The 24,869-nt window shown below is 46.6% G+C and overlaps 1 protein-coding gene across 2 annotated transcripts in view; it reads left to right on the top strand.

Annotated features, from left to right (window-relative positions):
• The window catches only part of TDRD1 (tudor domain containing 1), a 1,954,313-nt gene that overhangs the window by 317,712 nt on the left and 1,611,732 nt on the right, over positions 1–24,869 (top strand). For both annotated transcript variants that reach the window (XM_086922877.1, XM_086922878.1), the window contains exon 5: positions 11,621–11,723. In XM_086922877.1, coding sequence (XP_086779003.1) covers positions 11,621–11,723 — 103 coding nt within the window. The remainder of the gene's footprint in view (positions 1–11,620; positions 11,724–24,869) is intronic.

Genomic DNA, 24,869 nt, shown 5'->3' on the forward strand with positions numbered 1-24,869 from the left:
CCTAGAGCTTACAGCTACCCCATCACATATACCACCCAGACAGCGTCCACAGAACATCTAACGCTGCTCCAACAAGAGGCTCTTTCATTTCTGCAAAAAGATGCAATAGAGCTGGTTCCGTTAAAACATAAAGGAACAGGGGTTTACTCACTCTATTTCCTAATACCCAAAAAGGATTGAACACTAATACCAATTCTAGACCTAAGGCGTCTCAATCTGTATATACATTCAGATCTTGTTGCAACAAGGCGATTTCCTAACCACACTAGACCTCAAGGACACCTACTTCCACATTCCCATACATCCTTCTCACAGGAAGTATCTCAGATTTGTACTAGAAGGACAGCACTATCAGTTTAAAGTCCTTCCATTCGGGGTCACTACTGCACCACAAGTGTTTACAAAGTGCCTAGCAGTAGTAGCAGCACATCTCAGAAGACAACATATTCACGTCTTCCCATACTTAGACGTTTGGATCATAAAAGCCAAGTCATTCAATCAGTGTGTCCAACACACATCTCAATTCAAACACTGCACGACTTGGGGTTTACAATCAACTACACCAAGTCACATCTCCAGCCCTCTCATGTACATCAATACCTAGGGGCTACCATAAACACCAACACAGCTCTAGCTTATACCAGTCTAGCCAGGATACAGAGCATTCAAGCCTTGGTTACAAGGTTTCAAAACCAACACTCTCCCAGCCAGTGTGTTCATGCAATTAATAGGCATGATGGCATCTTGCATTTTTATTGTACCATATGCAAAACTGCAAATGCGCCCATTGCATGAATGTCTAACACATCAGTGGAATAAGGCACAGACAACTAACAGACCTGGTGTTGGTGGACAGCTGCACACATCGCTCTCTGCAGTAGTGGAACACCAAAAACTTGTCCTAAGGGCGGCCGTTCCTCGAGCCAGTTCCACAAATAGTACTGACAACAGACGCATCCCTGACAGGATGGGGAGCACATCTGCTCCACCACACAACTCTGGGAAGATGGACCGCTCAACAAAAGATGGTTCACATCAATCACCAAGAGTTGATGGCAATTGTCCTAGCACTGAAGTCCTTCCAAGTGCACATATGGAACAAAGCTGTCTTAATCAGACGGCAACATGACAGGCATGTACTACATACAAAAACAAGAAGGCACACATTCCCTGAAGCTGTCCCAATTCGCACAAAACATTTGGAGCTGGGCCATTCCACAAAAGATATATCTGCTTGCAGAACACCTCCCAGGAGTTCACAATCAGATAGCCGATCTGTTAAGTCGACAGACGCAACAGATTCACGAATCTGCAAGTTCTTCAACCATTCTTTCACAAGTAGGGTCATCCAGACATAGACCTGTTTGCCACATACGAAAACGCAAAATGCCCAACCTTCGCCGCCAGGTTTCCACACCCGTTGTCCAAGGGCAATGCGGAATGGATGAACTGGTCAGGCAGATTTGCGTACGCTTTTCAGCCAATCCCACTAATACCACTAGTGGTACGCAAGCTCAGACAACAGTCTCTGAAACTGATCGTGGTAGCTCCTGTGAGAAGTTAGCCTGGCATATGATGTCCACTATTCTAGTGGGCACCTTGCACCAGTCTAAACAACCCTTATTGATGGTTGTTGTAAAGTCTACCTTATAGACAAGCTATCCTAGTGGTAGCATGGACCAGCAGTCCTAGGTTAAACTTCAGAGAGCATGTGAAGCAAGCTGTTTTACCAATTATAATCCCTTGAGTACCAAATGAAAGGACACCACACAAGGTATATATCACATATATATGTATTTATTTCTAACACAACCCCTCTGCACTCTTTATGAGGTCAGAGATCAAAGTACATCACAAGTTACTCAATTAGCATACAATAAGTTGCACAAATACGGTTCTGCCCTAGGAGCCGCATAAACCATATACTAATAAGTGGTATAAGAACCACTTCAGAAATAGTGAATAGGCCTAGGGCATCGCTGGGGCTACACTAAACAACCAAAGGTTAGGAAGTAGGAAACCCATGGGAGACGTGTGCAGTGTCTAAACACAGTCGCGAGTTACCATTGACTTATAATGGAGAACGAAGAAGTTAAAAAGTTACTGTTTAAGGACACTTCCAGATGGACTACGGTAAAACCCCTTTAAACGAGGACACTTCACTTCGAGAATCAAGACCCACAGGAGTACTCGAGTTACCTCACCCAGGGAAGCCGGGTGCATAGGTGTTTTTTCGTGTCTGTATTCGTTGTCGTTTTCTATGGAGATCTGCAAAGAAGTACTGCAGGCGACCAGAGGAAAAGTGTCCGGGTGGATCGAAAATGTGAAGAACCTGAAAGCAGAGGGGACAGAGTCTGGGTCACTAGCCAGTGACCCGGAAGGAACCAGGTGATGTCGAGATGCAATCAGGTGAAGAGGTGAAGCTTGTCTCTGCAGCCACGTGGACCAGGAGGTGTCGACGACGACCAGGCACTGCATACGAGCTGTCCCAGGAAGGATCTAGTTGACTGCGGTGTCGATATCCGGACTGGACCCAACAAGCTTTGGCAAACGCAATCCACGCAGGAGTTGAAGATTGGCTTTGGAGCAGACCAGCAAGGTCTGTGGAGCTTCTCCTTTTCAGGGAAGCTGGAGCAAGCCTAGAGCGACCAGGAAGCAGTTTGGTTTCAAAGGTTTGTCTTGAGGGGGCTCACTAGCCAGCGGGCTAGCAACTGGGAAGACGCGTTGAGCTGAAATGCAAGAGCAGGCCCCACGCCTCACTCGTGGAGTGTGGAGGGATTAGCTTTGGTGCAAATGGCGCTCGGGTCTGGGGCTTCTCGTACCCCAATGCACAACTGCAAGGGTGCCTCAGTAAGTGCACTGTTAGCAAAATGCAGGATGTCCAGGGTGTCCAGTCACACATCTCTCGTGTCCACCACGGGTCTCAGCTTTGCTGTGGATATTGGTCGGAGTCAGAGGTCTGAGAGTCCAGTTCTTGTGTCGCTGAGTCTTCGGGTTCCGGCGGGAGCGTCGACAAAGCAGACCGACAAGTTACTGGTGGTGCCTGTTTGCACAGGGTGGTCACTCTTTGAACACAAGGGAGATGTCTTCAGTCTTCTAGACAAAATAGAACGTCGAAGGTCCAAGAGTTCCGTATCAGAGTTTTGTTCCAGGATAATCTAAAGTCCTGGGGACACAGTACCTATCTTTATACTAAGAAAATGGGCTGGATTTCCTGCTAGGTCCCTCCTATGGGTGGACCAGGAAAGGGGGTGGTTACACCCCTGTCCCTTTGTCCAGTTTCACGCCAGTGCGTGGCTGGAATACCACAATACTTATTGGAAAATGTAATTGAGGTGCGCCAACAAAGCTAAGTGAATCAATAGTTGTGTGTAGTGAACTGTGATCAGTAATCCCAAGTTCGAGGCATATAAGCTGCAGATTTTGCACTATCCATGGATCACCATCTGGTGTTGGGCTCGGATGCTTGCACTTTGTTGTTGTCTTGGAAGAGTGTTTAGTAGTTGCAAGATATGTGACTCCTCCCTTGGACAATTGTGCGCATGGGCATCGACTCATCTTTAGATTGTTTTTTTCTGCCATCGGGTTCAGACGTAACTTTTGCCCTCCGGTTCTGCACCGTATTTTCCAAACCTTTCACACGCGCAAACTATCTACAATTCGGCAATATTGTTTTAGATCGCGTAATCTTCAACGCGCATGTTGGCTACCTGATTCCAGTCGTCGACGCGTGCCGCTGGGCCTATCGACACCGTTCGGGCCTACATCTCATGGAAAGTACTCCATTTAAAAAATACCCCCAGTGCTGAGCAAAATTCACACACAGTGACCATCACAAGGTCTGTAACCTGTGAGCATGATGAGAACGATTGCCAGGCCTGCGCCTCGTTTCGATCCAAGAAGACCATCTTTGATCGCCAGGCCCAACGACTTATCATGGTGCAGCAAGCAGCTCCAGCACCAGAGGACATCTTCGATGAAGGCCCTGATTTCCCGGAGGAGGATTCTGAGAACCTGGAAATCGTGTCCGAAGCAGACGATCTAGACTCAGACGACCACATTACTCCTGGTCAACGAGTGAGTACAACTACCCCTACACCAACTCCACCCAAAAAAAAGAAGGCCCTGGTCAAGACTTCGCCTGCTGGCCCCATTCATGTCTGAAAACATGAATGGGGCTTCAGAAGCCCAGCCCCCGGCTTCGAAGATAAGGGATAAGCCTTCCGGTAGCTTGGGACCAAGCAGACTGCACATCAGTGTCCCGCAGGCGCCTTCGGCACCAAAAACGGAAGATCAACCCACTCCCAAAAATAAAATCGGCACCGACCACCTCCGACGTTGAAAAAAACATCTGACCCGAAACTGAAGCCCTCTGAACCGAAAAAGATTTCAGACTACATAGCCAAGCCAAAGGACCCCAAACTATCCTCTAAGGCCTCAGAGCACAAATACAAACCCCGCTCGGACCCGAAAAAGTCGGTGCCCAAAGTGGTTACCGAAGAGGAAGAGCTTTTTCGACCGGATCCGGTCGATCCAAAGCTGAAAAAACTCCATATAGACCCAAAAACAGGACATGTGGCTGCTGTTCCACACAGGAAACACAAGAAGAGGAAGCTGGGCACACCAGACACTCCTGCAGTGCCTGTGAAGAAAAAAGACTGTGCCACTTCACCTTTAAGACCCTCTTCTCTTGTCCTTCCTCCTGAGCCTGTCCTTCCTCCTGAGCCTGTCCTTCCTCCTGAGCCTGTCCTTCCTCCTGAGCCTGTCCTTCCTCCTGAGCCTGTCCTTCCTCCTGAGCCTGTCTCTCCTCTACAGCCTCCAAAACTTCCACCACCACAGGATGATGATGATAATTTAGGGAGTGGGGGAGGCAACAACTACCGTTTCACTGACCCTGACGACACAGACACACCTCAGGACGATTGGATGAATATGATGACCCAATGGATCCCCCAGACCTCCCTGATCCCCAGCCATATCCAACAAGGCCATCTACCCCAGATGACAATATTGGCTTCTGTCAGCTTGTAAATATAGCTGCTGCCTACCATGGTGTTCCCATGCATTCAGACCCAGCAGAGGAGGACTTCCTCCTAGACACCTTCAAACAGTCACAAAAAACTGTCCAAATCCTACCAATGATAAAAGGAGTCATTAAACATGCTCCTGACATATTCTGAGACCTAGTGAGAACTAGAATTCTGAATCCCAGAATGATAAAAAATAAAAACCTGCCCCTGGTGATCCCACCTACATTAAAGGGCAGCTACCCTTAGACTCACTAGTCGTAAGTAATGCTAGGAAGCTTACACACTCTCAAACCTCCGGTGACGCACCACCTCCGGATCAAAAATCTAAGTTTAGATGCCTCTGGCAAGAGTTGCTGCACAAGCAGCTAATCACTTGTGCATAGCACACACACAAGCATTACTTGCTAGATAGGATAGAGCTCACTATGACCAACTAGAAACCCTATTACAACATTTACCTGATCAATACAAAACCCAGGCAAATGATTTAATTCAAGAGGGCAAATGAATAACTAATGCATCAATCAAATGTGCCCTTGATTCAGCTGACACAGCCTCTTGGTCCATTAACACTAGTGTGCTACTCAGAAGACATGTCTGGTTGCGTATCTCAGGCTTTAAACAGGAGGTACAAACTACCTCCTCAACCAGCCGTTCTATCAAGAACAACTTTTGGACCGGCTGTAGACAGCACTTTAGAGAAGATGAAAAAGGACACAGACTGCAAAATCCTTGGGAGCATTAGTCTCCATCCACACGTGGTTCCTTTAGTCGCTCCTTCTATAGTGCAACATCCAAAAACATTGGAGCAGATACCGCCTCCTCTTCATACAAAAACACCACGCAAACATCCCCCAGTAGAGGATATTTTAGAGGCGGATACAGGGGAGATAACAAAGGCAGAGGCCGAGGTAACTCTTGTGCCTCCCCCACTAATAAACAGTGACTTTCCCCCACTCCCTCCAGACCATTCCACTCTGGTCGGAGGGAGACTCTCACAGTTCCTACCTGTCTGGGATTCCATCACAACAGACAAGAGGCTAAGACAAATTATCCAGTATGGTTACTGCCTGGAACTTACATCAACCCCACTCTCTATACCACCCAAACAGCGCCCAATGTCCACGGAACACCTCACACTCTTAAAACAAGAGGTTCTCTCACTGCTTCAAAAGCAGGCAATTGACTGGTTCCAATACAACATCAAGGAACAGGGGTTTACTTGCTGTATTTCCTAATCCCCAAAAAGGTCGGGACCTTAAGGCCAATACTTGAACTCAGACCACTCAATCTCTATATACAGTCAGATCATTTTCATATGGTCACCCTCCAACAGGTCCTCCCACTACTTCAACAAGGCGACTTCCTTGCCGCACTAGATCTCAAGGACGCCTAATTCCACATTCCCATACACCCTGCTCACTGGAACTATCTAAGGGTCATAGTGGACGGACAACATGATCAGTTCAAAGTCCTTCCATTCGGGGTGAGCACAGCACCCTTGCGGTAGTAGCAGTACATTTAAGAAGACAACAGATCCATGTCGTTCCATATCTTGACGACTGGTTGAATACATGCCAAGTCATTCAACCAGTGTGTTTATCACACTCCTCAAACAATCCAGCTGCTTCATAACTTGGGATTAACTTGGGGTTCACAATAAACTACCCCAAGTCAAATCTCCAGCACTCCCACATACATCCGTATCTAGGGGCCCCAGTGGACACTTTCAGAGCTCTAGCATATGCCAATCCAGCCAGTATGCAAACACTAATCAGCAAATTTCAACCACAGCATTCCCTCCCAGCAAGGGTATTCATGCAGCTCATAGGAATGATGGGCTCTTGCATCTTTATTGTACCTCATGCAAGACTTCAGAACCGCCCCTTACAAGAGTAGTACGCAAGCTCAGACAACAGTCTCTCAAGATAATCCTGGTGGCTCGCACATATGCACGCCAACCGTGGTTCACAACACTACTGGAACTCTCAGTAGTTCCACACCAAAAATTACGCCTCTCCCCGACATTGCTAACGCAGAACCATGGAAAGATAAGGCATCCCGATCCAGGTCAACTGAATCTATCGATCTGGCTCCGCCGGACTGTATGAACATCATTAAAGAAGCCAGACGCCCTACTACTAGAGCTTGCTAGCTTGCTATGCTGCAGAATGGAAAAGACTTGTCATCTACTGCAATTAAAGTAACATTGATCCACTGGCTTGCTAAAATCCAGGACATCATTTGCTATTTGTTACACTTACAAACATGTAATCTAGCATATTCATCCATATGGTTACATCTAGCTGCACTTGCTGCTTATTTACAAAACAGACAACACTTGACATTATTTAGAGTACCTGCAATTAAAGCCTTTATGGAGTGCCTTAAAAAAATAATTCCTCCCAGACTACCACCCTCTCCGGTGTGGAATTTAAACATTATTCTTACCAGGGTCATGGGTCCCCAATTTGAACCACTACATGAATGTGAACTACAGTTCTTTACATGGAAAGTAGCTTTCCTTGTCGCAATTACTTCTCTTAGAAGGGTAAGTGAGATCCAAGCTTTAATCATACAAGAACCATTCTTACAAATGCATCCTAATAAAGTGGTTCTCAGAATAAATCCAAAATTCCTTCCCAAAGTCAAATCTGCTTTTCATCTTAATAATTTGATTACCAGTGTTTTTTCAAAACCCAGACTCTGCGGCAGACGGAGCTCTTCACACACTAGACGTCAAAAGAACCCTGCTTTATTACATTGACAGGATTAAGCAATTCGAAAAACAAAACAACTTTTTGTAGCCTTCTCCCCACCTCATAAAGGTAATCCCATCTCCAAAGCTGGGATCGCAAGGTGGATAGTAAAATGCATTCAAATATGCTACCAAAAGGCTAAACGCACATTAACAATTCCCCTAGAGCACATTCAACACCCAAACTAGGGGCTTCCATGGGATTTTTAGGAAACATTCCCTTAGATGACATATGTAAAGCCACAACATGGTCTACACCTCACACCTTCACCAAACACTATTGTGTTGACGTGCAGGCTAAACAACAAGCTTCTGTAGCCCAGGCTGTTCTTAAAACACTTTTTCAAACTACGGCAACAAAAACAGGTGACCACCGCTGGGGGAGACACTGCTGTACAGTCTTTGCATAGTGTACAATTTGCAGCTCAAATGCCTCGAACGGAAAATGCTACTTACCAGTATGCATCTGTTCTTGGCATGTAGAGCTGCAGAGTTGTACACGCTCACCCGCCTCCCCAGGACCTGTATCTATTCCAGTTTTTATCTTAATTAGATACTTACATGGACATCTATTCTATTTCCTATAAACTCCATCATTTTCCCTTTTTTTTGTTGAATATTTTAATGAGTTCAACATATAGTAACAATACAGAGTAGTAGGTTGAGGAGGGTAAAATAAAGGTTATCTTTGCAATGCATAGCAATGAACATGTACAGCAACAGTATTATACATTAGTCTTCTCATTTCTTAGCTGTCGATGCTGAAAAGGAAAAACAATACATGAATCAAATAACAGTTCCTCGTGGTACTTCATACTGGAGAGTGCTGCCTGTCTCCACAGAGCCACAGACCATCAGCTAACTCCATCATTTTCCCTTGATGGCGAAAAACAATCTGAAGATGGAATTGATGCCCATGTGCAATATCGTCCAAGGGAGGGGTCACCTATCTCGTGACTACAAAAGACTCTTCCAAGACAACAACAAAGTGCAAGCATCCGAGCCCTCCGAGCCCAACACCAGATGGCGATCTATGCATAGTGTACAACTCTACAGCTCTACATGCCAAGAACAGATGCATACTGTTAAGTAGCATTTTTCTTTTCCATTATTAGATCCTTAATAGTCACATGTTTGACTCTTCCCTGTTGTTGCACTATGAGTTCTGTTGTAATATGTCAGTTTAATGTTGAAAAAAAAGCCAAGTGGCTCTAAACATTTTGTCCTACTTTGAGAGAAAAAATAAACAAATTCCAACCAATGTGGTTACAGCACAGCGAAGACAACACCTCTAGAGTCTACCATCCATAAGATTTATGCTGTATGATGTTTGAAGGGAGTCTCTGAACTCTTCTCACATCTGTGTAGCTAGATGCACTTTTAGATTCAAGATATTCTTCCAAATACCTCTAGCTTTCTTGCAGATGTCTTATAAAAACCTTGCTTCTGACTAAGTTTAAACCATGTTGGAATCCTCTTCAAAAAATATTTTCAGATGTTGTGGCTCTTGTGGTGGGAAAAGGCTCTGTCTGATGATCCACAATAAATAATGCATATATTGCTTACCCCAGACTTATTTAACTAAAGACGTAGTATTTGCTGAACTTTTTCAACTAAGACCCTTAAAGACAGGAAAGGTAGGCAGCTGATTTGGCTCCATAGGCTTAAGGTAAAGGACACCATTACCTTAGGTGAACACTCGGGCACCTCTTCTAAACCTCCTAAAAAGACCCAAAAATGGCTCACTCAGAACCTAAAACCTTCTCTGAAGTGTTTCCTGAAAAGGAGCCATCCACTTCAGAAGGTCCTCCTCAAAAGCAGTCCATAAAACACAATAAGTCTGTGAAGTTTGTGGTTCAAATACAGCATTCCTCAAATGTTTAAACAGCTGTTTTTGTACCATGTTTTACCTTCCCTTACTTGCTGTAGAACCTGTCTCAAAGCAGATTATGATTTCTTTCCAGTTGCAAACTATTCTACATTGTCAACTAAACGATAAACTCGAATGCATCCAAAAGGTGCTAATGTACCTAATCTATATTTGTAAGGTTTGGAAAATCTAACCAGGGATTAATCTACTTTATCTCTTGCAGTACTTTAGTGTCAACAAAACAATGTTGAGTACAATTCCATTACATTTTATTAAGGTTAATATAGTGACAGATCTTTTGATTATCATTCTCGCCTTCTAGTGTGGCCAACAAGTATCTTCTTTGTTGGCAATTAAATTTGTCGGTTTTCCTGCCATTTTATTCTATTTTTATAACTTCGATTAGTAAGTGTTGCACTGTCTCCTTTGTGATGTAATGAGTTTCTTGTCCTTTCAGACTGTGATCATTAATTATGACTTCATGATGGATATGGAAAGGTTACTTACCTGTAGCATCAGTACTCTCTTGAATATCTATATTATAATCATGGCGACCATGCCTACTCCCTGCTAATACAAACACATTGTAATTTGAATTAGGATGTAGCATCCTCACTTTAATATACTGTCAAAATATTGCCTTCTATTTTTCTCTTTAAAAAGTGAAAAATTCCAACCGAGTTTTAATAGCATAGCTTCTCTTTGTATTTCTTGGTCATCGTGAAATTAAAAAAAGCTACCTTTTACGTTTTTTTTGCGTTCATTATGTATTTAAGTGCACTGGATTCCTGCTCATAAACAACCATATTCGTTGTTTAGAAAGATGATTATGATAAAGAAACTCTGTTCATGGTAAGTAACTTTTAACTTCATCCTAAACCATAATTATGAGGTTTGTGTAATCGTTGATTTAGCTGAAATAGATTTTCTGGTCAAATTTGGATATTTTTCGGGGAGAGGGTTTAGCAAGTAGCAGGTGGTGTGAAAATGTCCCACTTGGGGCAATTCCACTGATGACTCACCAGATTTTTTATTTGCTAAAATCTGATGGGAATAGGCTTAGAAATGAGGATCTACTGTGAGAATCATTCAAGATTTTCATAGTAATTCCCCTTTTTAGTAAACCTGTAATCCCCTTTTTAGTAAACATGTAATCCTACAGTATTCCTAACTCGCAGAATTGCTGATATTGTAGAAGTGCGGCTCAATGATTAGAACGGCAGACCCTGATGCAGAGGTCTAGCCTGGTACCAGGGTTCAATTCCCCGCCTCGGCGGGTCTTGGGCTAAAAATTCCACGGACCTGATAATTCTCGCCTCGGTGCCTATTCCAATCATGGAGTCCCACTCTGCAACTCTGGGCACTAGCTTGCTTAATCTCCACAACGCCCCCACAACGCTAAGGATGCCTGGCCTCCACCTTGGGGTGCCCAGGAGTGGACGCCTCACAGGGAAAGCCAGGATGGGTTCCACAGCGGTATTCGTACAAGCGCCTTGAGACCCTTGCGGGTGAGTAGTGCGCTATACAAGTATCCATTTACATTTTAATTTACATTTACCTATAATTCCAGGTGTGAGAATATTAATATGGTATTGGCATGCAACTCATTGGCTTGATTAATCCTTTCTCTTCCACACATTACGTCAATCTGGCCTCTTTAATGCGTAATATGGTTACAATGTGTTGTGCCCTATAAACTAACAAAACTAAGGAGGCCATTTTTGATTCCACAAAGATGGTCTAGCTTGTGATTTGATGTAGATGTTATCCACTATTGATCTTTGTTACCAATATCTTTTGTAGACCTGTTTTCAACTTGGACAGGAAAGTGTGCTGTTTTGTTTCCAAAAAATTGTGAACAAAGGACACAACGGATTTGAAAAAAATGTAATTTTCTTAATATTGTTGGTTAAAAGCAAAACATCTGTCACTGATGGCACAGTAACAACTGTTTCATTGTAGGATCACGAAGATGTGGGCAATGTAAACAGGCCTTTTATTGCTCTGAAGAGTGTCAGAAAAAAGATTGGGCGACGCATAGCAATGTTTGCAAGCCGATTAATTGGTGAGTGAAATGATGCTTTGAAATCCTAGTTGCAAGTTGATTTGAGAATGGAAACTGCAGTGTCAACTGAAATTATGTTTTTCTATTACAAAGTGTCAGAATTTTTTTAAGCCATCGAGGCAAATAATGATGACCACTCTGACCAAAGTGCCCTCAGATACTGCTTAATTCTAGGCATCCTCCTGAAGGTCTTTCTCTTTATTTGCAGTAGGTTCATGATACTGAGGAGATAAACATCCAGTGTTATTGACTGTGGGATTTGAAAGCCTCTAAAATCCACCCCAATGTACTTTTCCCTCAATACATTTGAATTTAGCTCCATCCGTGTGAATATACATGGTGTAATGCAGCATCTGATATCAAGAGTGTTGCACAAGACAAAAAAGATGATCTAGGAATCTCACTTAAAAATATAGGATACCTTTAAACTACTGAATCTGAAACAAGTGTGAAGTGAGAACGTAGTGTGGTACGGTTGACATCTGTCTAAGAGTTTTTGATTTTCGTATTTGGTCAGCAATAGGCATAGGGGTGTGAATCTTAACCATCAGTCAATGCCGTCTGTTTGATGTATTTTGAAGTAGAATATTTTAACGCTTATTCCTCAGACCAGTAAGTCAACAGTGGTCAGTGTTTTCCAACCTTAGCCTTACTTGAAGAAGTTTTGTGTTTTGCAACCACATAGCAGTATGACTCTTAAAGGATGAGTATTAGATGCAAGCTATGCTCATGAGGTCTCCATGTAAACTATCACTTTTGAGCCCATGTCCTTAAGGAAGCTCCTTGGAGGAAATTTTGTCTTGTGGGTGTACATTGGCCAAGACGGTGGCCTGCAACAATGATGACTTGACATGAGTGTCTGGCATACCCATACTTAATCGGCATGTTCTCACAAATAGTATTATGGACCTATATTTACCAACAGAGAGACAAAATCATCACTTTGTGGAGACTGGGCACTAGTATTACGGCAGTGATCAGAATAATGTAAGAGAAACGGAGATGAAGGGGGGTGCAAGGAATGAGAAGATTGCAGAGCTGATATGTAAAATGACTGCTGTTAGTCTCCATCTTCTAAAGTCAGTCAGTAACCCACACAAGAGGGCTGTGAAGCAGAGTACATGATCCTTCCCAGTGCATTAGGCTATACACACTGTACTTGAAGTACTTATAGCCAGCAATCACAACAATGTTCCTTCATTGTCAGAATGCAGTAAAAACGAATATTCCCATTGGCTAACCTGTCTAGGATCCCTAATCAGGGCACACTGTGCAGCAAACCATTACGTAGTTATCTGTGACCTAATGTTTGAGTCTGGTGTGGATTTACTATCTTTCACCGAGACGTGGCTATCTCAGGAGTCTGGTGGTATTTTAAATGATTTTATTTCCACAGACTATTTAAAGCTGCCCATAGACCAGGTGAAATGGGTCGAAAAGTGATTTGAAATGTTCTAAATAGCTTCTAATAGTGATCACAATCGAAACATTTTGGCAATACAAATCCAGGTTTCTCCAGAGTTTTATTTTTTTTACTGAACGTCAGAACTCCTACGGTTGGGTCAGATGCACTAGATTTATGACCGCAGGAGTTTTAGGGATTCATTTTGAGTAATCTATAGTGATTGTTGGGGGATATCATTGCTCAGTTTGAAAAAGCGGTCTACCCCTTACTCAATCTTTTAATTATCTTTGAGGCTCATTCAAACTTATTATGAATTCCCCTTGTTCATCACGTGTTAAAAATGATGCTTTAGGTGTAATTTGTTGTATTGGTTCATATTTTATCTCATGTCCTACATAACCTTTCCGTTGAATGGATAGTTTATCATTTATTTTGACTGGTATAGAAAAACAACACATGGTTACATATCATTTGAGGCAAATAAATTCACATATTTGGAAAGCAAGATCAGCTGAAGGGCAAACTTGTAAATGTATTATGTGATGCAAAAATATGTTGAACTGTTGGTCAGTTGAATGAATATTATGATCAACTGAACTTCGTTTAAGACACATTAGCTCCATGTAGTGCAACTAGGGCAAAATTGGTCTGTATATCCCTTAGCTGGTACGCAAAATAATTAGTGTCTCTTCATCATGATCTGTACTCAGCTGAGTGGCATTAGAGATTCAAATATTGTCTAGTCTCTAAAATAGCCAGGCAGAAGCTGAACTATGTATATAAGTGGTCTATTCATAAAACCAAAGCTAAGAGTTATTCACAGTGTACATTCTGCCTTCACCAGATAGGTCAGCAGCAATTTTTCTCTTCTAATAGCGAACATGGAAACCTTCCTGTTGGAAGTAGAGATGTGCTGAAGAAACAGGACACAGCTGGTAAAAGGATTACTCATTTATTGACCATCCACTCTCCTCACTGGAGAACACCTCAACATTCTACATGGAGCTTCAGGACGGGAGAACCCAACAGGGGTCAGGGAGAAGGGGTGAACGGAATATACCACAGGCTGGTTGTAACACATCTCCCTTCCTTATAATAAGTACCAACAATGCGTACCATCAGGTACAGGTTAACAACAAACTGGTCCGCTCCCCGAGGGGGAATAACAGGCGTTCCTAGGAAAAAAAAGGTTATGGCTGCACTTTTACAATGTGGTCAAAACTCCACGATTGACCATTTTCAAACTGTACAACATTTTTTAACACTTTGACAATCCTGCTGGGGGAGTAGAACTTGCTGATGTCAGTTCCCAATTTGGTGTTCCTTCTGGCATGCGCCATGTCCCCCACTTCCCACCTTTGAACTTTAACACCATGTTTCTTATCGTACCACTGTTTGTACTTAGTTTGATGCTGTCTGACTTTCTCTCCTGCCTCCTCCCAATCTACATCCCTGACATCGCCCCCATTTAACCAACTGGGGTTAAACTTGGTACTAGGCTCCCTCCCACGTAAAGACACAAAAGGAGAGACCCCAGTTATTCTATTGGGCGAAGTGTGATAAGCCCACAGACATTCCCTCAAACAGTTCTCTACATCTTGTCCATTTACAGTAGCTAGCTGGATATTCTCTTTGATGACCCTATTAGCTCTCTCCACCATGCCATTTGCTTTGGGGCAATAAAGGGCTGTAGTTTCATGTCTTATGCCTGAAATTTCCAGAAAGCCCTGCATTTCCTTGGAGGTGAATTGTACCCCATTGTCTGTAACTAATGTGGAGGGTATACCTTCTTCACAGAACACTTCTTTGAGAAATTGGATCACTGATCTGGTGGTGTTGTTGTGCACAAATGTTTGCCTTATCCAGTGTGAAGTATAGTCAATCAGAACTAACATGAACCTTTTTTGCACACCTAGATTTTGCATGGGTCCAATGATGTCTAATGCCAACTTGCTCCATGGCTTGTTTATTATTTTTGACTTGTCACTTTTAGCGCATGCCCCACACTCTTTCACAGCTTCTTCCGTCATGGTGTCCATTTTGGGGAACCAAAAATTTGTTCTTACTCTAGCTTTGGTGGCACTTCGCCCAAGGTGACCTTCATGCGCCAAGTCTATGACTCTCTTCCGTAATTCTCTGGGCGGGATTACTCTGTTATTTCGGTACACTTTTCCTCCAATAACACTCAATTCATTCCGGACTTCCCAAAACTCTTCTAGTTCTGCTTCAACGTCTCTTTTCTTGTTAGGCCATCCTTTCTTGACTTGCTCCATTAAAACATTAAGTTCTTTATCTTCCTTCATACTGTCTTCCCACTCTTTCTCTGTGATGGCAGGAAAATCCATCATCATTATGGGACTGTCCAGAGCCTCCTCAGGTTCTTCTTCCTCTGGTAAAGGTGATCTCGAGAGAAAATCTGCAATTGTATTTTCCTTGCCCGACACATGTTCGATCTTGAAATTAAAATGTTCTAATCCCAGAATCCACCTGCTGATGCGTGGGGTGCAATTCTCCAGACCTTTCACCGAAAATATAAATGTGAGGGGCTTGTAGTCCGTCCGTATTGTGAACCTCAATCCCCATAGAAAAAATTTAAAATGCCTGACCGCCCAAAAACACGCCAGGGCTTCTCGTTCGATTACAGAGTAGTTTTTCTCTGGTGGAGAAAGGCTCCTGGACGCATAGGCAATGACCTTTTCCTCACTACCATCTTTCTGGACTAGGGTGGCACCCAATCCATAGTTTGATGCATCTGTTGCAAGAATATTTTTTTTAGTTGAATCAAACGTACCAAGCGCTGGAGAGTTGATTAGATCCTCCTTTAGAGCGTTTGCAACAGCCTCCTGCTCTTCATCCCACACAAATTCCTTGTCTTTCTTTAACATCTCTCTCATGGGCTCACACTTTGTTGCAAAATTGTCCACGTACTTAGACATGTACTCCATGAGCCCTAAAAAGGATTTGAGGTCCTCTTTGTTACGTGGTTTAGGAGCCTCCTTCACTGCACGGATTAAACTTCCCTTTGGTCTGAACCCTTGTTCTGTGATGGAATGGCCCAGATATTCGACTTGTTGCACTTTTATTCTGCACTTTTCCTTCTTAACTGTTAGGCCTGCCTCCATGAGTTTTTTAAAGACTTGCCTTAGCACATTATCGTGTTCTTCTGAATTTTTGCCATATACCAATATGTAATCTTGGAAACACATTGTGTGTTCTACACCTTCGAGGATCTTCTGCATAGCTCTTTGGAAAATGGCTGCCGCAGACGCAAGGCCAAACGGCATCCTTTTAAACATAAAAGCTCCGAACGGCGTAATGAACGCTGTGAGTGGCCTTGAATCCGGATGCAATTTGATCTGGTGGTACGCCATGGATAGATCTATTACACTGAAGTATTTTGAGGGGCCCATGGTGCTTAGCATCTCATTTATGACTGGCAAAGGGTGACTTTCAACCCAGATACAGTCATTTAAGCTGCGCAAATCTACACAGAGGCGGATACCTTCACCGTTGGATTTGGCTGCGAGAACAATAGGGGCCAACCACTCGGAGCAGTCAATGGGTTGAATAATGTCCAAGTCACACAACTTGCGCAGTTCGTTTTCTAGAGGCTCTTACAGTTTAGAGGCACGGTGCGCAGGCCATGCACCACAGGTTTGGCCTTGTGCTTTAGTTTAATCCTATGTTGGAAATTGTGCAGACATCCTAGCCCCTCTTTGAAAAGCTGTTTGAATTCTTCACAGAACTTTTCGCTTCCCGGAAACTTTTCTGTAAGCAAGACTTGTTCTGTAGTAGGGGATCTCTGTGTATAGTCATAATCTAGTGAATAGTCCCGCCCATGTGCGCGGACCCCGGAGCAATCAAAAATAATCTCTTACGCTGTCAAAACATGCAGACCTGCATAGACACTTAAGAGAGAATTTAAAGACAGATAATGCAGCCTATATCCACAGGCTACACTGTCCAATACTTCAACTAGAAATTCCACCAAAAACCACAACAGCACAGCCTGTCCAGGGTTTTCCACAGAGAAAAACCTTGCTTTTAACAGCAAAACCCTCTGGAATGATAGAGAGGAAGGAGTGGACAGACAAGCCCCATAGGCTGCCATTATGTGGCTCAAAACAGGATACTGTGCCTTTAAGAGAACTTTCCAGAAGCCTCAAAGTATCCCAGAATGCAGTGCAGGTCCCTTTCACCTTCAGTTCTTTTTTCCGGCTCCTGCTAGATGGACCCTGGAGCATTAGCTCTTCTTTTCTGAGCTTTTTCTATTCTATTTTTTGTGATATTTGGATTTTTGTAGCTTCACTCGACGTCTTTGGCCTTTATCTGCATTCTGCTGTGTTTTTTTTTGCAGAATTTCTGCAGTCTTGTCTTTAGACTATTTCTAGTCTGACATGTGCTTTGTCTGCAGCTGAACTGAAGGCCAAAGCTGAAGCTCACAGGGTTTGTACTCTGTGCTTGCCTGTGTCTTTGGACACCTGTCTTCTCTGTACCTTCTTTTCTAGGGGGCTTCGGCTTCCAGGTTTCAAACAGAGGAGTTTGAAGGCATCTTCAGCCTCTGGGTGAGGTGAGGGTAGGTCCTCTACCGAGTCCCATGCTGTAATCTCTGGGGTTATCCCCAGTAAGGGCACGTCTGAGCTATGATGCGGTTCCAGTCTGCATCAGGGCCGTCGTGGAGTGCCTGGACGTCATGGAGTGCCTGGACGTCGACGTCATGGAGTGCCTGGACGTCGACGTCATGGAGTGCCTGGACGTCGACGTCATGGAGTGCCTGGACGTCGACGTCATGGAGTGCCTGGACGTCGACGTCATGGAGTGCCTGGACGTCGACGTCATGGAGTGCCTGGACGTCGACGTCATGGAGTGCCTGGACGTCGACGTCATGGAGTGCCTGGACGTCGACGTCATGGAGTGCCTGGACGTCATGGAGTGCCTGGACGTCATGGAGTGCCTGGACGTCATGGAGTGCCTGGACGTCATGGAGTGCCTGGACGTCATGGAGTGCCTGGACGTCATGGAGTGCCTGGACGTCATGGAGTGCCTGGACGTCATGGAGTGCCTGGACGTCATGGAGTGCCTGGACGTCATGGAGTGCCTGGACGTCATGGAGTGCCTGGACGTCATGGAGTGCCTGGACGTCATGGAGTGCCTGGACGTCATGGAGCGCCTGGACGTCATGGAGCGCCTGGACGTCATGGAGCGCCTGGACGTCATGGAGCGCCTGGACGTCATGGAGTGCCTGGACGTCATGGAGTGCCTGGACGTCATGGAGTGCCTGGACGTCATGGAGTGCCTGGACGTCATGGAGTGCCTGGACGTCATGGAGTGCCTGGACGTCATGGAGTGCCGATGCTCGACGTCATGGAGTGGTGATGCTCGACGTCATGGAGTGGTGATGCTAGACGGGGAGTGCCTCGACGTCGGGGAGCGGTGATGCTCGACGTCATGGAGTGCCTGGACGTCATGGAGTGCCTGGACGTCATGGAGTGCCTGGACGTCATGGAGTGCCTGGACGTCATGGAGTGCCTGGACGTCATGGAGTGCCTGGACGTCATGGAGTGCCTGGACGTCATGGAGTGCCTGGACGTCATGGAGTGCCTGGACGTCATGGAGTGCCTGGACGTCATGGAGTGCCTGGACGTCATGGAGTGCCTGGACGTCATGGAGTGCCTGGACGTCATGGAGTGCCTGGACGTCATGGAGTGCCTGGACGTCATGGAGTGCCTGGACGTCATGGAGTGCCTGGACGTCATGGAGTGCCTGGACGTCATGGAGTGCCTGGACGTCATGGAGTGCCTGGACGTCATGGAGTGCCTGGACGTCATGGAGTGCCTGGACGTCATGGAGTGGTGATGCTCGACGTCATGGAGTGGTGATGCTCGACGTCATGGAGTGGTGATGCTCGACGTCATGGAGTGGTGATGCTCGACGTCATGGAGTGGTGATGCTCGACGTCATGGAGTGGTGATGCTCGACGTCATGGAGTGGTGATGCTCGACGTCATGGAGTGGTGATGCTCGACGTCATGGAGTGGTGATGCTCGACGTCATGGAGTGGTGATGCTCGACGTCATGGAGTGGTGATGCTCGACGTCATGGAGTGGTGATGCTCGACGTCATGGAGTGGTGATGCTCGACGTCATGGAGTGGTGATGCTCGACGTCATGGAGCGGTGATGCTCGACGTCGGGGAGTGCCTCGATGTCGGGGAGTGCCTCGACGTCGTGGAGCGGTGATGCTTGACGTCGGAGAGTGCCTCGACGTCGGGGAGTGCCTCGACGTCGTGGAGCGGTGATGCTCGACGTCGGGGAGTGCCTCGACGTCGTGGAGCGGTGATGCTCGACGTCGGAGAGTGCCTCGACGTCATGGAGCGCCTCGATGTCATGGAGCGGTGATGCTCGACGTCGGAGAGTGCCTCGACGTCATGGAGCGCCTCGATGTCATGGAGCGGTGATGCTCGACGTCGGAGAGTGCCTCGACGTCATGGAGCGCCTCGATGTCATGGAGCGGTGATGCTTGACGTCGGAGAGTGCCTCGACGTCATGGAGTGCCTCGACGTCATGGAGTGCCTCGACGTCATGGAGTGCCTCGACGTCATGGAGCGCCTCGACGTCATGGAGCGCCTCGACGTCATGGAGCGCCTCGACGTCATGGAGCGGTGATGCTCGACGTCGGAGAGTGCCTCGACGTCATGGAGCGCCTCGACGTCATGGAGCGGTGATGCTCGACGTCGGGGAGTGCCTCGACGTCGGGGAGTGCCTCGACGTAGACGTCGGGGAGCAGTGATGCTCCTTTTGGGGCATTGGTCACTTGGGCTCTGCTCTCTTTCGTTGGGTCCGGACGTCACCGTTAGGGATGGCTCGGCGTCTCCGTGTTTGACACCTAGTGACATTTTGACGTCTGAGTGTTGGTTGTCGTAGAGACAGTCACTGTCTTAGTGATGGTGACGTCGTAGTGAGGTCGGCGTCATGGGTTACAGCCGCAGAGTACTGCCGGCTCTTGACGCCTGGGTCTTGTTCCAGGCCTCGCTCCTTGGTGTGCCTCCCGTCGTAGGAGGGGACTTTGTGTTCCCGGCACCTTCCACTCACGACGCAGAGCAGTTGATCAGCGTCGAGGAACCCTTCTGATGGGGAGTTTGTGGTTACTCACCACGTGTAAGCGAGGGACGTTTGTCCTTTTGCTTAGTTTTGAGTACTTGCATGCCTGCGCGTCTGCTAGGTCGCCTCCTGCTCAACCGGGGATGTTTCAGAATCCTCTCGGATCCCTCTTCCGCCCACCACCCCAGGGCCTTTTGCCCCTCAGTCTGGGAACCTCTGTGCCTTGATGCCAGGGATGCGTCTGCCAGGAGTACGGGGAGTACCTCTCCGACTCTTTACTGGTTGGCGGGACTTACCTTTCGTTCACTACCGCCTGACAGGAGGTTCTGGCTCCGACCGTGCTCCTGACTTGGTCGCAGGGGTGACGGCATGTAGACCTCGCGCTGTGGCCCGCTGTTGTTGGACCGTTGTTGTGAGATCCCTCTGTGGGGGGTTTTCTTAACCGATTTGTGGTTCCTCTGCCGAGAGACAGGAGGGAAGTCTTACAAGAGGTGGTCTAATGGGCCTGATAGTTTCGGATCTAGGCATCGGTGTCGGAGCGGAGTTTTTCTCTCCTGCCGACCCCCAGGTATTGTGGGTTTGTCCTGACGTCTCTGCAGCCTGCGGCTCAGCAGTGTGCTTCTACTCTCCCGTTCTTTGGGCAACCCTTGGGCTGCTATGAGAGTAGTGAGTGGTTCGCATGAAGTCTGAATCGGAGACTTTTGGACGGCTGTAGGTTTGGGGCATGGAGAACGGCCTGAGGCCTTCTGCCCTTCCTAGCGGCGTTTTTCCTCCGAGGATTTGCCGGTGGTCCCGGGCCGCCATTTAATGCTTTACAAGTATATTGTGCGCATACGCGGGAGAGCTTGTTGCTCCTCGGCGAACAAAGGCCGGCTGGGTCTAAGTCAGTCTTCGGTTCATCGGCCCTCCTCCAGCACTTCCTCCGGTCGGCTCGCGGTTTCAGCTGCGCGAGCTCTAAGCAGAGGCCGTTATCCTGTTTAGGACAAGGGCGATAGAGGACGTACCTCTGTCTCAAAGGGGGAGAGGTCTGTACTTCCGGTTCTTTCTGGTTTGCAAGAAGGACAGGAACGAGTTCGGGCCCATTCTGGATTTGCGACAAGCAAACAAGTGGATTCGCAGTAGAGGAATTTCGCATGCTGTCGTTGCATCAGGTTTATACTCGGCTGCAACAGGGAGATTGGCTTGGTGCCATAGATCTACAGGATGCATACTCCCATGTGCTCATTGCACACAGGAAGTCGGCGCCCATCATTATCAGTACACAGTACTGCCAGTCGGGCTGAAGTCTGCGCCCAGACCATTCTCGAAGTGCATGGCAGTGGTAGCTGCACGCCTGAGGAAAAACGAGGTGGCTTCTCTAACTGTGCCTGGACGATAAGTTGATCAAGGCCTCCTCCTTCTCGGAAGCTCAGGCGCACTTCCAGAGTACGTGCGTTCTCTTGAACGAGCTGGGGTTGCACTTCAACATGTCCAAGTATGTCCCCATTCCGGTCCAGTGCATGCAGTACTTGGGAGCCTCCGTCAATACGCTGTCAGCAAGCGTGTCTCATTCGGAGGAGAGTCGTTTATCTCCCCTTAGGCAGGCTCAGGCTCTTGTGACCGCCCCATCTACGACAGTGGAGACGGTGTCTTCTCTACTGGGGTCGATGGCCTTTTGTATATTCCTCACGCCACACGCACGGCTGCTCATGAGACCTTTGCAGGAGTGCTTGGAGGATCAGTGGGATTAGAGGAAAGGATCTTTGGGCGACAAGATACGACTGTCTCTGCGTGCTCTTCAGTCTCTGAGGTGGTAGTGTTCAGCGGAGACTCTCCTAAGAGGGGTTCCCTTTCACAAGGACATTTCCACACAGACTGTTCTGACTGATGCGTCTCCCCACGGCTGGGGGGGCGCTTTCCGGAGACTTGCAGATACAAGGATCGTGGTCCCCGATGGAGTCCACGTATCACATCATTTTCCGGGAACTCAGAGCTGTTCACTTGGCACTGAAGGCGTTTCTTCCGTCCTTCCAGACCAACTCTCTGCTTGTACAGACGGACAATATGACCACTATGTATTACCTCAACAAGCAGGGGGGGTTTGAGATCGCGCACTCTTGTCGCAGGAGGCGCGGGCGATCTGGCGCTGGTTTTTATCCAGAGGACTGACTCTAACGGCTACCCATCTGCCAGGTGTGCCGAATGTTCAGGCAGACGTGCTGAGCAGACTGATTCAGGAAAACCACGAATGGGTCATAAACGACGAAGTACTAGAAGTCTTCGGCAAATGCCGAGACTTCGCCTCCAGGTACTGCCTGTGGGGAAGCTGGGAATGCGTTCTGGATTAACTGGTCGAACAGCTTTCTGTACGCTTTTCCACCCTTTCCCTTGATTCCGGCGGTGTTCATCAAGCTGTCCCAGTCCAGGGCGCGGATGATCCTGATTGCCCCGGAATGGCCCAGACGGTGGTGGTTCACGGACCTGCTTCACCGGTCTCTCCGTCCTCTCATACGGAGGCCTTGCAGGCCGGACCTTCTCACAAAGTTCAGGGGGAAGATGTTGCACCCCAACCTCTCGTCTTTGAGTTTTGCTGCATGGCTCCTGAGATAGTGTAATATGGCCATTTGAGTCTACCAGAAGTTTGTATGGACATACTGAAGGAGGCTAAGCATCCTTCCACTAGGGCTTCTTCTGCTTACAAGTGGGAGAGGTTTTTGCATCTGGTGCAAGTCCAGGGACCATGACCTGACGACGTGTACGGAAGATGTCATCCTTCCGTATCTTCTACGCCTGGCGCAGTCGGGCCTTAATGTCTAATCCATTACGGTTCATCTTGCTGCGCTGACTGCCTACAGGAAATGCCCTTCAGAATTCCTTCTTCCAGATCCCTGTGATCAAAGATTTTTTGGAAGGCTGGAAGAAAGCATTCCCTCCTGTCTGGCTTCCTTCGCCTTCATGGGGATTGATTGTGGTGCTGTCCAGATTGATGTAGGAGCCTTTTGAACCTATTCATAGGGCTTCGTTGCAGCATCTGTCCTGGAAGGCGGCGTTCCTCGTGGCCATCACGTCGGCCCGCAGGGGGAGTGATATTCAGGCGTTGTGTTGCCAAGAACCTTATACTGTGTTTCATGCTGCTAAGGTTGTTACGCATACTCACCCTAAATTTCTTCCAAAGGTTATTTCTGGTTTTCATGTCAACCAGACAATAACTTTGCCTACGTTTGTTCAGAATCCTGTATCTCCAGTGGAAAGGTTCCTACATTCCCTGGATGTTAGGAGGGTGTTGGAATTTTATCTGGCTAAAACCAGAGATATTCGTGGTTCAGATCAATTGTTTGTCAATTATGGATCAGTCTGGACCGGTCTTGCTACCTCAAAACAGTCCATCTCTAGGTGGATTGTGTCCTGTTCACAATTGTGTTACCAAAAGACTAATACGACCTTAGGAGGTAAACCTAAGGCTCATTCCAGCAGGGGCAAAGCTGCCACGATTGCTTTGCTACTTAATGTTCCGATTGCAGAAATCTGCAAGGCCGCCACTTGGAAGTCGGTCCATACCTTGGCTAAGCATCACTGTCTGGACACTGATACCAGGGCAGATGCTCAGGTTGGGCAGGCTTCGCTGCGAAATTTGTTCGCACAATAGTGGTGTTATTTCTCGTTTCTCCACCGCCGCTTTTATGTGGGGATGGGCTTGCCATTCTATTCACTAGATTATGACTATACACAGAGATCCCCTACTACACAAGGAGTAGTTTCTGTCCTGTAACTCCAGTTCTGTAGTAGGGGTATCTCTGTTATAGTCATAAGCGCCCGCCCTCCTCCCCGGTGGAGAGAGATATTCATGTAAGGAATGCTACAGGTCTGGCGTGTTACGCCTTCAAAAAGAACTGAAGATGAAAGGGACCTTCACTGCATTCTGGGATACTGTGAGGCTTCTGGAAAGTTCTCTTAAAGGCACAGTATCCTGTTTTGAGCCACATAATGGCAGCCTATGGTGCTTGTCTGTCCACTCCTTCCCCTCTATCATTCCAGAGGGTTTTGCTGTTAAAAGCAAGGTTTTTCTCTGTGGAAAACCCTGGACAGGCTGTGCTGTTGTGGTTTTTGGTGGGATTTCTAGTTGAAGTATTGGACAGTGTAGCCTGTGGATATAGGCTGCATTATCTGTCTTTAAATTCTCTCTTAAGTGTCTATGCAGGTCTGCATGTTTTGACAGCTTAAGAGATTATTTTTGATTGCTCCGGGGTCCGCGCACATGGGCGGGACTATTCACTAGATTATGACTATAACAGAGATACCCCTACTACAGAACTGGAGTTACAGGACAGAAACTACTCCTTCCGCACTATTAGGGTCCAGTATGATTCCCAACTCCTTTTGATGAACCCATCCCAAAAGGTTTAAACCAGACTTTACTACGTATATTGTCCCATAGGTTTTCCTATCTTTGAATTGAAGCTGCACATCCTTCATCCCCAGCAGGGGTATATTGCCCTTATTGTATCCTGAAGGAGAGATATCAGGATTTTTTAGATCACTAATCTTATTTTCCCCCATGGAAACATAGTCATCCTTATTTATCAAGGTGAACGGAGAACAGGAATCTGCAAACATTTCAATAATCATTAATTAATGCATTGCATTTTGGATAAATGGAATTCACG

This window comes from Lissotriton vulgaris, chromosome 5 (genome assembly GCF_964263255.1).
Source record: "Lissotriton vulgaris chromosome 5, aLisVul1.2, whole genome shotgun sequence".
NCBI lineage: Eukaryota > Metazoa > Chordata > Amphibia > Caudata > Salamandridae > Lissotriton > Lissotriton vulgaris.